The sequence below is a fragment of the Caretta caretta genome, chromosome 9, assembly GCF_965140235.1.
Source record: "Caretta caretta isolate rCarCar2 chromosome 9, rCarCar1.hap1, whole genome shotgun sequence".
Classification (NCBI taxonomy): Eukaryota; Metazoa; Chordata; order Testudines; family Cheloniidae; genus Caretta; species Caretta caretta.
This window is the reverse complement of record NC_134214.1, coordinates 11,519,164-11,533,426: the sequence shown is the minus strand read 5'-3', so window position 1 is coordinate 11,533,426 and position 14,263 is coordinate 11,519,164. Positions and strand designations below refer to the sequence as shown.

General features: G+C 42.4%; 1 protein-coding gene across 1 annotated transcript in view; it reads left to right on the top strand.

Annotated features, from left to right (window-relative positions):
- Window positions 1-14,263, top strand: part of USP13 (ubiquitin specific peptidase 13) — an 81,042-nt gene that overhangs the window by 40,406 nt on the left and 26,373 nt on the right. The window contains exons 7-10 of the mRNA XM_048863129.2: window positions 2,387-2,481; window positions 5,129-5,316; window positions 7,919-7,990; window positions 8,249-8,342. Coding sequence (XP_048719086.2) covers window positions 2,387-2,481; window positions 5,129-5,316; window positions 7,919-7,990; window positions 8,249-8,342 — 449 coding nt within the window. The remainder of the gene's footprint in view (window positions 1-2,386; window positions 2,482-5,128; window positions 5,317-7,918; window positions 7,991-8,248; window positions 8,343-14,263) is intronic.

Genomic DNA, 14,263 nt, shown 5'->3' with positions numbered 1-14,263 from the left:
GTGTCTCATCAGTGTGTCCTGCAAACATCATTTACTTTTTCAGAAAGACAAAATCTGCACTGTACTGAACTCCTTGACGGGGCTTGCCTGATAAATAGTGAACAGTGGGACCTTCCCTTACTTTCTGTCCTCTCCTCAGATTTATTAAACTCCATTTCCTTGGGAAAATATTGTCACTGGAGAAACAGTGCTTCTCCTGTCAGCTCGAGCTCTGTCCTGAGATAACAAACGAGCACAGTGTTCTCACCCTGCCAGGGCAGACTCAAGCCCACATGACCCACACTAGCATGCCTGGGCCATGGATTTCCCTGCTGCACCTGTTTTTGTGTGGGGGCCAGGGGGTTGGCAAAGGAGATTCCTGTTCAGAGCCCAGGAAGCCCAAACAGTTACAGAAAGACAAAGAAAGACTCTCTGTCTATCTTAGATACTGCAGAGATGGGGTCCATAAAGTACCTGACTGTTAGTGGAAATGAGGCTCATCTTTGTGGGAAAGCTATGAGCAAAGGTGTGAATTTAAACCAATATAGTTACACCAGAATAACCCTTATTCCAGCATAAGTGTCCATGAGGTGAGTGATATCTACAGAAGTACATCGAGTTAACTGGTAAAACTTTCCCATGTAGACATGCCCAAGGCATAGAGAAGTTAAGTGACTCTTGCCCAAGGTCACATCGTCAGTCTGTGGCAGAGCAGGGATTTGAACCTAGGTCTCCCACCTCCCAAGTTTTGTCTGATCAAGGAATCTTGGTCCAATGTTCTTACTAGTTTTTTAGTAGTTATCCTATTCAGTCTCGCTTTCGTTATTGCTGAATGGTTCTTTAGAGGGTTTGATGGAGCTTTATACATTAAAACTAATATTCTTACTATGGGTATTCTCTAAAGTAAAATGAAGATTGCTTGCCATGTGTGTAAAAAGCACATTTTGGCATTTTAAGTGTGAATTTTCTCTGTCACACATTCTTACACTGGTATCCTGCAATCAATTATTTTGAGAACTAATGCAGTCTTGTGATCAGGCTCATGCAATTTTTACCAGTATGGTATATGGGTTTATATAAATCTGGCATTCCATAATAGCATAGCATACCTTAAGTGTGTCATATCAGTCCCAAGCCTGACATCCAACCATCTTCATCCACCAGGGAACCGATATAACAACCCAGAAATGCAGGTTGAAACGTTTTATTCCTATTATGGGAGATATTTTATAGATCTGTTTATAACAAGTTCTATGAACCAGATGTGGTCTATGCAGTTAAGGGTAGGAATTTTGTTGGCAGACGTTTAAGTAATGTAGGTCTCACTAAACCTGGAAGTATCTAAGATATTTCTGTGGCCCCCCATTATTTCACAGTCTTACAGATTTATAGATCCATAGCCAAAAGGGACCGCTATGATCATCTAGTGTCTGAGCATGTCCCCCAAAATAAATCCTAGAGCATATCTTGTAGAAAAACATCCAGTCTTAAGTTAAAAAATTGTCAGTGATGGAGCCATCATGACCCATAGTAAGTTGTTCTAATATGTAGCCTCATTGACACTCATGTGAGCAAGGGCACTGCTATTATCCATAGGGAGAACTGAGGTATAGAGTGATTAAGTGACTTGCACAAGTCCACACAGATAGTCTGTAGCAGAGCTGGAATTTGAACCCAGGTTTCTCACATCCTAGGCTAGTGCCCTAATCACTGGACAGTCCTTCCTTTCTCAAGCATAATGATGATTTTCTGAGGCCCTCCTGGGTTATTATTACTAAAATGTTTACCTTTGTTTGTCATTGGATGGATTTCTCTATGCTCCTTGATCATTCCTGCACCACAACAGGAATAAGGGCAAAGAGGTTCTCCTTGTGCCTTTAGCAGCAATTGCTGACTGATGTAATATCGTTAGTAGTCAATATGTCCACAGTTCTAGTGCCTCTGTCTGTCTGTATCTAATGTCTGCACATGCATATATACAGGTTCACAGAGTTTCAAATGATCACACAATTTGAAAAGAATTTCTTATGTTGAAAATGTAAATTTGCTGCATAACCGATGTTTGTGTGTGTTTTTGCTTCTTGCATTTAGTACACCTCATGTTTGTATTGCTTTACTTTTGAAATCACAGTAAACTCTTTTATTTTTTATGAAACTTTAAATTCTGTGAAAATATAAACTTTGTTTTAAGAGCACTTAATAATGTGATTGTATTGTGGAGGGTAAGAGACCTTCCAACCTGTATAACTCTGTATATACTTTTGCAGGTCATACATAAATGGTGGTACTACCAATAGCCCAGTCTGTACAGGTGGTACCATTCTTAGAATGTTTTGTTGCCTTTCCTAAGTAAAGCCAATAGGTAACATTCTTTGCATCATCACATTTGCTTCTCTCTGTTTTGTAGATGTCTATTCTTTTGATGAAGAGGATGCAGTTTTAGATCCACATATAGCAAAACACTTGGCACACTTTGGAATTGATATGCTCCAGATGCATGTGGTAGGAAACTCATTTTTTATTTAGAGTCTCTCACATTCTTCTAACCAGGATTCCTAAAGCTAACTGCCTGAGATTGTAATGATTGTATTTAGCTTGGTGAAGAATACTGTCAGCTAGTACATGTTGATTCTCTGGGCTCTAAATCAGTATGTCTACACTGCATTGTTAACTTGGGACTGTGGGACCCAGGCTTGTGGACTGTTCCCAAGCCTGCATTTGAACGTTCACACTGCATTGTAAAGCTGGGTTTACAATTGCTGGACCTGGGTCTCTCAGCCATAGAATCATAGAATCACAGGACTGGAGAGCACCTCGAGAGGTCATCTAGTCCAGTCCCCTGCACTCATGGCAGGACTAAGTATTATCTAGACCATCCCTGACAGGTGTTTGTCTAATCTGCTCTTAAAAATCTCCAATGATGGAGACTCCATAATCTCTCTAGGCAATTTATTTCAGTGCTTAACCACCCTGACAGGAAGTTTTTCCTAATGTCCAACCTAAACCACCCTTGCTGCAATTTAAGTCCAATGCTTCTCATCCTATCCTCAGATGTTGAGAAGAACAATGTTTTCCCCTCCTCCTCGTAACAACCTTTTATGTACTTGAAAACTGTTATCATGCCCCCTCTGTCTTCTCTTCTACAGAATAAACAATCGCAATTTTTTCAGCCTTCCCTCATAGGTCATGTTTTCTAGACCTTTAATAATTGTTTTGCTCTTCTCTGGACTTTCTCCAATTTGTCCACATCTTTCCTGAAATGTGGCACCCAGAACTTGACACACTACTCCAGTTAGGGTGTAATCAGCGCGAAGTAGAGTGGAAGAATTGCTTCTGGTGTCTTGGTTATAACATTCCTAATAATACATACCAGAATAATGTTTGCTGTTTTTGCAACAGTCTTACACTGTTGAATCATATTTAGCTTGTGATCCACTGTCATCCCGAGATCCCTTTCTGCAGTACTCCTTCATAGGCACTCCTTTCCCTGTTTGTATGTGTTTACAGTTGCTGGAACTGGGTCTCTCAGACATGCTAATGTGGCCATGCTGCATTAAACAGACCTGACTTGGACCTGCAGCTTGAGCTGCGTCCACACTGCAAAATGACAGGGCTTGGACCCAAATCACAGCAGGACTCAGTCTTGGAACCAACCTCCTACCAGGGTTTTAGGACCCCAGTCAGACTGATTTGTGTGTGGACAGAAATGGGGGATTGAATTCAAACCTGAGTCAGAGCCCAGGCTTAGTGTGCTGTGTAGACATACCCCCTATGGTTTCAGGAGCTGAAAATTACCTTCCAATAGGATTCCTTCCTTGTCTGGAGTTTCCAAGCTTAACTTTCAGAGGTTAGTGTGTCACTACCCACAAAAATAAGAAAATCCTCTAAATAAAAGAGAGAAGAATATTGAGATTTTTTAATTATGATGAGTAAATTTTTTAATTTCACAAATACATTTAAATGTACAACAGGTTTTTTTTAAGAGTAAAAAGTCAAAAGCCGCCAAAGATAAGTGGAGCAAGTAGCTAACAATCAAATAAAAAAATAATTAAAGGGAAGTTTGGTCAAATTTGGCCCCAAATTTAGGTGTTGTGTATGTGTATGTGTGTATATATTTACCTTCAGCCTTGGAGGCAGTATTGTATAGCCTAAAGGATAGAGCACTGGATTGGGACTTGGGAGAATTACATTCTATTCATGGCTTTGCTACTGACCTGCTGGGTGACCTTGGGCAAGTCACTTCCCCTCTTTGTGCCTCACTTTTGCCATATGTAAAATGGGGATAATGATACCAACCTCATCTGTAAAGCACTTAGAGCTCTATGAATGAAAAGTGCTATATAAGAGGTAGGTGCAGTCTTGTGTCAGTGAATGAGAACCTGAAAATGAAATGGGTCTGAAGCTGACTAGTCAGTTTCACTTTTGTTCACAGTCTGTTTTCGTTGTCTGAGCTGAGAGAAAGCGAACAGTAAACTGCAAAAATAACAGTAAAAAGTTAAATTTCACTTTTGAAAAGTTCTCCCAGTTCTAATTATCAAAATATGCTGTTAATATCGGTGTAGAAACTAGTTTATTTTAATCATCACTTTTAGTAATGGAAAATGCCTATTTTACTGAGGACACATGAAAATTTTGACTTCAGTGGGACCTTGATTTCACCCAGTGACAAAACTTCCATTGACTTCAGTGGGTCCAGAATTTTAGCCCTTGCCTTCAGAGCTGCCAGTAAAATGCCTAACACACTGGTGATCTACTGCTAATAATATATAATGGTGTTGTGAATGGTGGCTGCAAATGTAGAGACACCAGAGGTGTGAGCAAGAGAAACCTTCACCATCACCAGCTGAGGTCTCTCACATTTGAGCTAAAGGAGCACTATTTTAGTTGTGACTGAGGAGCAGGCAGTTGTATTCACTGGGACCAGCGTCTGGAGGAAGAGATGTTCACACATACTTAGCCTGTGTATTGCAATAGCAAGAAGCTGTTGGTGTTTTGATTCTGAACGTTCTTCCCTTGGGTTGGAACTTGTTTACTTTCATTTTGAGTTGGTTATTCCATATTATAACATGGACAACTAAGTTGGTTTGTAATTAATGCATCATAGTTGCAGATATATTTAAAAAAACAAACCAAACTCCTTTGCATTCAGACAGAGAACGGCCTAAGAGATAACAACATAAAACCAAGAGTCTCTGAGTGGGAAGTGATTCAGGAATCTGGTGTGAAGCTAAAGCCCATGTATGGCCCAGGATACACTGGCATGAAGAACCTGGGAAATAGCTGCTACCTCAGTGCTGTCATGCAGGCCATTTTCAGCATCCCAGAGTTTCAGCGAGCGTAAGTAATTCTCAGCAGTGCTTTGCGCAGGCTCTGATGTCACAAATCTATTATTTATGTAATCCATATAGTATGTCAGTGTGTAACTCTTCTTGTAAATGGCTGTCTTCCAGCTTTTTCAATGGCTTGACAGAGAGTGTTTACAGACTAGGGAGGAAGAGGTCCAGGACTCCTACTGCTTTTGAAGTCAAAATCGCTTTTGACTTCATTGATGTAGGATTGGTCCCTGGCTCATGAACTTCAGCCTGGTCTGCATACAGTTTCTGTACTGGCATCTATTTATCTGTGGTACTTGAATGGGCTCCCATCCCCCCTAGTGTCGAAGTGCTTTACCATCTTTAATGTATTCATTCTCTCAACACCTTTGTGAGGGAAGGAAGTGCTGTTATCCCCATTTTACAGATAGGGAACTTAGGCACAGGGTCTTCCCTGAGGCTAAGTGACTTGCTCAGGATCACAGAGGAAGCCTGTGGCAAAGCAGGGAATTGAACCTAGGTCTCTCAAGTCCTATGCTAGTGCCTTAACCACTGGACTGTTCTTCCTTTAGAGGCACAGTAGTATAACTATGTCAGGCATGTGATTTTTGTCCCCCAATATAATTAGATCAGTACAATCCCTAGTATGGAAGCAGTTACATAAAGGTGTAACTTTATGGATGTAACTTATTTCCTTTCCTGCACGGGAGTAAACTATGTCTACACTGCACTTTCGTCAATAAAACTTTTGTTGGTCAGTGGTGTGAAAAATACACACCCCTGACCAACAAAAGTTTTACCAATGAAAAGCGCCAGTCTGGACAGCGCTTTGTCAGTGGAAGACGCTCTCCTGCCAACAAAGCTACTGCCCCTCATTGGAGGTGGTTTTATTTTGTCGCCGGGAGAGTTCTCTCCTGCCGACAAAGAGCGGCTACACTACATGTACACTACATAGCTACACTACGAGCAGCACAGCTGTGCCTCTGTGAGGTGTGCAGTGTAGACACAGCCTAAGCTATACTAGTGTAGGCACATTTATACCAGTATAACTGTGTCCACACTCAGAATGTTATACCAGTATAACTACATCAGTAGTTAAACCAGTACAACTTTTGTGTGTAGATGGCTTAAAAGGGAGATACATATCTTACCAGCCAAAGCTGTTTCTTGATAAAAATCTCATCTTTGCAAGTGGATTGTTTGTTTAGTTACTTTCCTCTGCTGAGTGAGAAACAAATGCTGCTGTTTTCAGTTCATTTAGGAAATTTCTCTTTCTTATTTTATATCTCAGAGTTTTTCTTGACAGTCAAAGTTGAGCACTCAGCATTCCCAGGAGAACAGCCGTTTATAGTTGTTCGTGGAGAATTGCACATAGTTGAAGATAAAACTCTGCATGTTCCTTTATATGCCAACGGAAGTAGTGTATGTCTTGAAAGTGACACTCTCAGATCTTGGACATCTTCCTAGATTTTCATGTAACCCTTGCCTTCTGGAAAAAAAGGCGGGGGGAACATGGAATTTGTTTTTATTTATTTACTTACCCATATGGAGTGGTGTCTGCAGATTCATTAACTCCTTCACTGCAGGACCCTGGTGCCAACTTCCCTGACTCAGTTTTAAATGTAATATCCTGATTGACTTTGCCAAGTGCGGCTGCTTTCAGCAGCATGATTGTTGGACCTGTCTGGAGCGTTTGGCATCACTGACATAGTGAAGATTTTTAATGACGGAAGACATACCAGGCTTAACTTGGACATATTCTTTCAATGTGGCCCTACATCTCTGGCAGATCTTCGTTGTGTTCTGATGAAAACTGCCAAGCTCTGCACACTGTGGGAGCACTGAATGGACTCACATACTCTTCAGTGCCTGTTGAAAAGGCACAAATTAGTCTCTCTCTCTCTCTTTGAAACTGGGCATCAGAAACTTCTTGTCAGACTGCAGACCTTACCATTTGTATGATGTATATCCAGAATTCAGTTAAAGAGCCATTGATTAGGAGCCAGGAACTCATTCGTTCTAATCCTGACTTGGTGCACTTGGGCAAATCACTTACTGTCTCATAGAGGTTACTTATCTCAGACAGATGTTGTGAGACTTAATTAGTGAATGTCCATGCAGTACTCTGATGAGAGTAAGTGCTACGGTTCGTAAGTTTGCTGTCAACCTATCCAGGGTGCTTATATGGCTCCCATATCTGTAGTTGAATGCCTCACAATCTTTAATGTATTTATCCTCACAACACCTTGTGATGTAGTGCAATGCTACTATCCCCATTTTACAGATGGAGACCTGAGATACAGAGAGACTAAGGGACTCTCTCAAGGTCACGCAGGAGGTCAGTGACAGAGCAGGGAATGGACTCCAGATCTCCCAAGGCCCAGCCTAGCACCCTAACCATTGATCTATTTTTCCCCTCCACTTAGGAGCTTCTAAAGCAGAGAGGGATTGTTTGTTTGCATCGTGGTGGTGGCTTAAGCTTGTCACTATAGAACTCTCCCAAGAGATGAAGTTTGCTTAAATATCACTGCAGTACAACCTGCTAGGGCATCCAGGCGTCTTAGCAAAGGACCCAGATAAAGTCACCTATAATCTTTGACCATTTCTCCTTTATTCTTACTGCCCAGGTATGTGGGAAACCTTCCGAGAATATTCGACTACTCCCCTCTAGATCCAACACAGGATTTCAACACGCAGATGTAAGTGCCCGGTTCCTATTATTAAGCATATTGAGCCAAGGATGCTACAGCAAACTAGCTGTAAATAGTAGGAGAGCATCTTGACAGGGGTTGGGGAGAAGGACAGGGGAGGAGGAATGATAGTTATATATTCCAGCCTAGCTAATTGAAGACAGTAAAGAGATTTCAAGGAGTTAAAGTTATTGTCAGTTTCTTTTCTCCAAACCTGCAGGAAAATCTTTGTCTTTCTGTTTGTTTTTCTTCCCCTTCTCCCTACAGGGCTAAATTAGGACACGGCCTCCTTTCGGGCCAGTACTCTAAACCACCAATGAAATCTGAGCTTATTGAACAGGTGATGAAGGAAGAACACAAGGTATTTGACTGAGCATTCGCAGCCTTGTAACTAGGTAAAAGTGATGTCCTGAGAAAAGGGAACAGGTGCTGGCTATTGGAGAGCATGGGGGTGCAGTTGATCCCATGTGGCATGTTTAGCAAGGTGTAATATGCAAGATTCCCCTCAGGAATCTATTAGTCAGCAGCTATTTGTGCAAAGTTTTAAAGGGACCAGGTTTTTTTTTGCTAATAGGATATTCTACTGCTCCAGCTGTGCCATGAACTCTTGTGCACATTTGTAAAGGGACAACAGAAGGCTATTTTAGAGAGCCCTAAATATTTGGGACTGGACTCCTCAACGTGGCTAAAGCTCAAAATGAAGGATAATGACCCAAAAGACCTGATCCTGACACCAGTGAAATCCAGGGCAAAACTCCTGTTGATTTCAGTGGCATCGGGATAGGTTCCAGTATGGTGAACAGAAGAATATTTAATGGTACAGGAGACTTTTGTCTCTGTAGGACTGACTTCTTTATGGTAAATAATGCAAATAATGCAATTCTATGGCTTCTGTTTCATAATTCACCACTTCTGATTAGTGATGGGCCAGCCTAGGAGATGGCGTTCAGATTTCTGTCTAATCTGGAGTTAAGATGGGGCATAGTTCATATCTAATGGTGTGGAAAACTTGTCAGATCACAAAATGTCTGCTGTCTTCTACCCTGGAAACACAAGAGTAGAGGTGGCTTTCAGTACCCTGCATCCTGCTGCCACTGGAGTTTCAAGGCAGTACAATTGTGGCCCATATCTATTTTATGACATAAATCATTTACAGTAAGAAGAACTGATAGCTGCTTTGTGTGGAGTGGAGATCAGTTTGGGTCTAAAATAAAGGCAGTCATAGAGAGGCACAGTGCATTACAGTCAAACATCTGTAATATATAAATGACGAAAGGGGAGAGAAGGATTTTTTTCCTAGCCTGTCTCACATAGGATCTCATCCATCCATAATAATGAGCACTCGTAGTGTGGAACTGACCTTTTATAGCAAACAGTGGAGCCACATAGGCAGTAATTTTGCAGTAGCAGAGACATTTTGTTTGTAGTTCCTGAAAGTCCAATATTGTCCTTGTCTCTAATCTCTGGTTTGCTGTTGCATCGTTCCTTTGTGGCATGAAAGTCAGATCTTTTTCTAATACTGCATAAACCATTGCTCCTTTTTCAGTTTGCTTACCAGATATCCAGAGCCAGCCAAGGTTGGTATTGCTGTGTCCACCTACCTCCATATTAACTTATCTGCACACTCTTCTCTTTAAACAGTGGGTACCTTACGCTTTTATTCACACAACAGTCAAGCAGCCTATCAAGCCTCCTGTATATCCTACTATCCGTTGATCCTTATCACATCAGTCATTTTTGAACATGACCTATTAGGCTCAGTTCTTGTGTGAGCAAGGTTCATGGGTGCTGTCTGGTCCCTGGTAAATAAGGGGCATCAGCTAATCTCCTCCCTCGTCTTGCACAAGTGCTCAAGGGAAGGTTTACGGGAGCTGGTGAGGTGGAAGAGAGAGAATGACTTTGGGGACATCATTTGCTATGGGGCAAGGAGTGCAATTGCCGCCCCCCAAATCTTGTTACAGTTCCCCCCTTGACTTTGGACAGGGTCTTTATGAAAGCAAACCTTCCTCTTCCTCTTCTCCCCTCCCCCCCACTTGAATTTTTCTGAAGTGATGCCTCTGTTTAGGAAAATCAGGGTCCTTGCCCAAAGCTGTGAGGGGGTAGGTTGAACCCCCAAACTGTGGGAATTTGCTTGTTTGCTTTCTGATGGTTAAATTATTTTACTTTCTTGTTACAAACTCTAACCCACAGGGATTCATAGAATCATGGATTTTAAGGCCAGAAGCCGACCTCCTGCATAACACAGGCCATAGATTTTTTTATCTAGGGTGGGCCCTGGCTGGCTGTTACGGTTATTTTTTGCTGAATCATTCCACCAGCTTACACTTATTAACAGCCAAGGAGGAATCCAGGATGGGGTTCCATCAGCAGTTATTCCCAGGGCAGCCAAAGGGTGGTGCTTCCAGCAGGAGTGAGGAAGCCCTTTGTGAGTGGTATGGACTTGCAAAATGGGGCATTGCACACCGTGTTCTAAAGAGGGAGCCCAAGAGGGGAAGTTTGGATTTCGATCTCAGCTTTCCCAGGGCTCAGTTGGGGGCACGAAGTTGTGAGGCTCTTGGTTGGGCCCATTACAACGTAAGGTGTGAGCTCTGAAACGTGTATCCAAATCTGGGGAAAGAGGGTGCTAGGCACATGTTTGGGGCTCCAGTTCCATCCCATGTTAACCGCCATGTTCTCTTGCGTTATGTGGCATCGCTGTTTTTTGGGCCCCTCATTGACCACTGGGCAGAGAAGTTCCCTCTCTTCCCCAGGAGCTTCTCCACAATAGACTGGGGCTAGGATCATCTGGGCATATCTCACCGAATCAGTTCCCTGCCACTACAGGGGCCTCAGGCATTAGAGGCACCTTGATCTCTCTTGTTCTCAGTCTGTGGCTCACAGCCATTTAATCTAACTAGTCATTGGGCTCACTATATGGGGATGTTGGTGAACTTTAATGGCCTGTGTTATACAGGAGGTCAGCTTAGAAGTTCTAGTGCAGGGATTCTCAAACGTCCTTGCACCGCGACCCCCTTCTGACAACAAAAATGATTACATAACCCCAGGAGGTGGGACCAAGAGCCCACCCGAGGCCTGCTGCTCTGAGCAGGGGAGCCAAAGCCTGAGCTCCACCACCCTGGACCGGGGGGGGGGGGGGCAAAGCCCAAGGGCTTCATCCCTGGGTGTGGCGGGGCCTGTAACTTGAGCCCTGCTAACCAGGTCTGAAGCCAAAGCCATGGTGGGGCTTGTGTTTGGGCTTGGGCTTAGAGTGGCTGGGGCCAGCCCTGGCTACCCCACTAAAACTTCGGGGTCCCGACCCACAGTTTGAGAACCACTGATCTAGTGGTTCCTTTTGGCATTAAACTTTACGAAACCATGGACCACAGTTCATCTTTCCTCTGTCTGCAGGGGGTATCATTAATTCACGTTTCTCTCCGTGCCTCCCCCCACCCCTCTTTCAATTCAAATCCTAGTGCTTCTAGGCTTCCCCTATTTTCTTCCGGCAATCCCTGTTGGTGGGGTGAGTTTGTAGAATCCTGGAAGCAAGCTCTTAGTTACCATGAAAATACAGTGCTGTCTTGCCAGGCACATGCTATAGAGGTTTATATCTGTGCAACTGTATAACCTCAGGTTTCAGAGTAACAGCCATGTTAGTCTGTATTCGCAAAAAGAAAAGGAGTATTTGTGGCACCTTAGAGACTAACCAATTTATTTGAGCATAAGCTTTTGTGAGCTCACGAAAGCTTATGCTCAAATAAATTGGTTAGTCTCTAAGGTGCCACAAGTACTCCTTTTCTTTTTGTATAACCTCAGTTTACTTTGATGCTGTTTTGGCAGTTAAATTTTGGATCTAGTTTGTATTCGTGTCCCTGCCAACCTTTGTTACCCTGAGCCCAATACAGAACATGAAATTTAACCAGAGGCCAACCCTCCCTCCCACCAAGGTGGGATGTTTGGAAACAAAAGGTCAACTTGTAATAGATACTGAAGATACCTTATCTGGAGGGGAACTTTCTTTCTTGGAAGAAGCATCTATGATAAATTCCAAGATGTATTTTTAGATCTAACAGAAGCTGGACATGCTTTTGTCACAGAAACAGTGACAGTTGCCGTAGTTACCTATATTCTACCCCTCACTATCCCCACTTTCTTTCTGATGCTACAGAAATTTCACCCTACCCGATATTCTTATTTAAAAGGGAATTTGTCAGTAGACAGATTTTGAACAAAGGTGGAATCTCTGGTTTGCAACTGTGGTTTGCATAATCTAAAATCATATCTCAATGAATGCTTCTCCTGAATGATTGCTTTGCCAGTGGTTTATTCCTAGGTTTACAGAAGCTTTGGTGAATCTTGCTTGCCTTTCATTTATTAAAAGTTAAGAACTAACGTTAACGGTTCATTAACACTGAGAAATGGAGGACACAATTTTCAAGAAGTACAACACCGCAGTGTTAAGATGTCCACAGCGACTAACTTGTTGCATAACCTATGTATGTTTAACAAAACAAAGGGTAATGTGTTAAGTTTCACATTTAATGGGAGGAGGGGGATTAGAATGAAAACTGCATCTCCACTTTAGCTACAGCATTTGCTACTGTGAATGTTGTAATAAACTATCCAGAGCTTTCTGCAGAGTAACATTCGGGGCTAATCTCTGCCAGTTAATTAAATAGAAAGAGCTCCATCCATGGGCACAAAAGAATATGCATTGTTCATAATTTAGTAGATTCAAATGTCTTCCTGTTTAAGCAGTTTTTAACATGGTGGAAGGAGTGAAACAGTTTTTATTGTTTTAATTCTTTGTTGTACTCTGGCCTTGTTTCGAAAATTGGTGGGGTAGACATTTCCCACTCTCGCTCCCTCTGGTGGAGCTGCACTGGTGGCATTACAATGGTGGGAATTTTGTAGATTAATGCTACTGTAGACCTAGTGCACATTTTGCCCTCCAAGGTGTTTGCTCTGTCATTTGCAATGAATGAGTGTAATTGCATAGGGATTTTTGGCCAAACCTGTAAGACAGTTTCCTTAACTTCTGTTTTTTGTGTGTGTAACATGAATTTCACATCTTTAATCATTAGCATTTTCCACTGAGTGCAAATGGGCCTTTAACATCCTGGGTCTTTGGAATCCAGCCATAAACTGATGTCAGTGGATGCCGCCTGTCACAGCATTTGTGTGAGATTTTGAGCGGTTAAGTCCGCTCTCTATATCTAACTAAACTGTTTTGCAGCTGTTGATGAGGAAAGTATGCCCAGTAGTCTGTAAATATTCTTGATTCTGTGGGGTTAGAACCTTCTTTCCACTACTGTAAAGCAGTTTAGGAAGAGCAGTGGGTTACTTGGAGCCATGTCAACATAAAAAAGAGGCCCAAAGTCTATAGAGTCCCCAGCAACTGATCTTTCATTTGGGACTTTGCCACTGATCTTGTCTTTTGGCTTAACGTGATCAAGCTTCCCTCTGGTGGAAAGGGCTTGCTGTGTGTGTGAGATCCTTGTCTCGAAAATACAGCACATTTGCACATTTTTCTTCTTGCTACTCAGATGGTCGAATAAAAGTTGCATTTAAATGGCAATGGGGCTTAATTCCAAATTCAGTGCACCAAAAATCTGGGCAAGCCTGATTGGGGCCAGGCAGTTTGCTTGTTTCTAAGCCCTTCTGTTGTAGAAGGAAGCAGGGTATATAGTTTCTCCTTTGATGCAGAGCAGTTGAGGACACCACTATGATGCACAACCCAGTATTCAGAAATTCCCAGCACTATTAAGTCTCTAGATGTTTACAGAAGCCCTTGAAGAGCCTCTTAGTGTAATGATATTATTGATGTACTGCCAGCAGCTGAGCAAGCATTGTAAACTGAGGGCCTGGTTCAGATCTCCATGGATCTAAAAGGAGTTAGTCCTTGTTTATACTGGTGACGCTGTGATCAGAACTGGGCCTTCAGAGTGAAAGTTTCCTTTAAAAATGTGTCATATTTCATGATGCTTCTCCCATATTATAATGGGATGGTAGCACCACTATACTTACTTATTTACTAGCCAATTTTTCCAAGTGCTCTAAAATACACACGCTTGCTTGGATTGTCTTGAAAATTATTGTGCCTCGTGGGGGCCCAATCTAGGATTAGTGGTCAATTGGTAGAGAGGAAGCCTCCTTGTGCCCTTCCCCCCTGCCCACAGGTGGTCCCTACTCATGCACTATTCTTTACCGTAATTTCCTCAAAATACCACCATTTCCTCAAAAAACAAGGGAAATTCACTGTCCAAAAACTTTAACACAGAATTAGGGTTGACGGGCAGTGCCTCA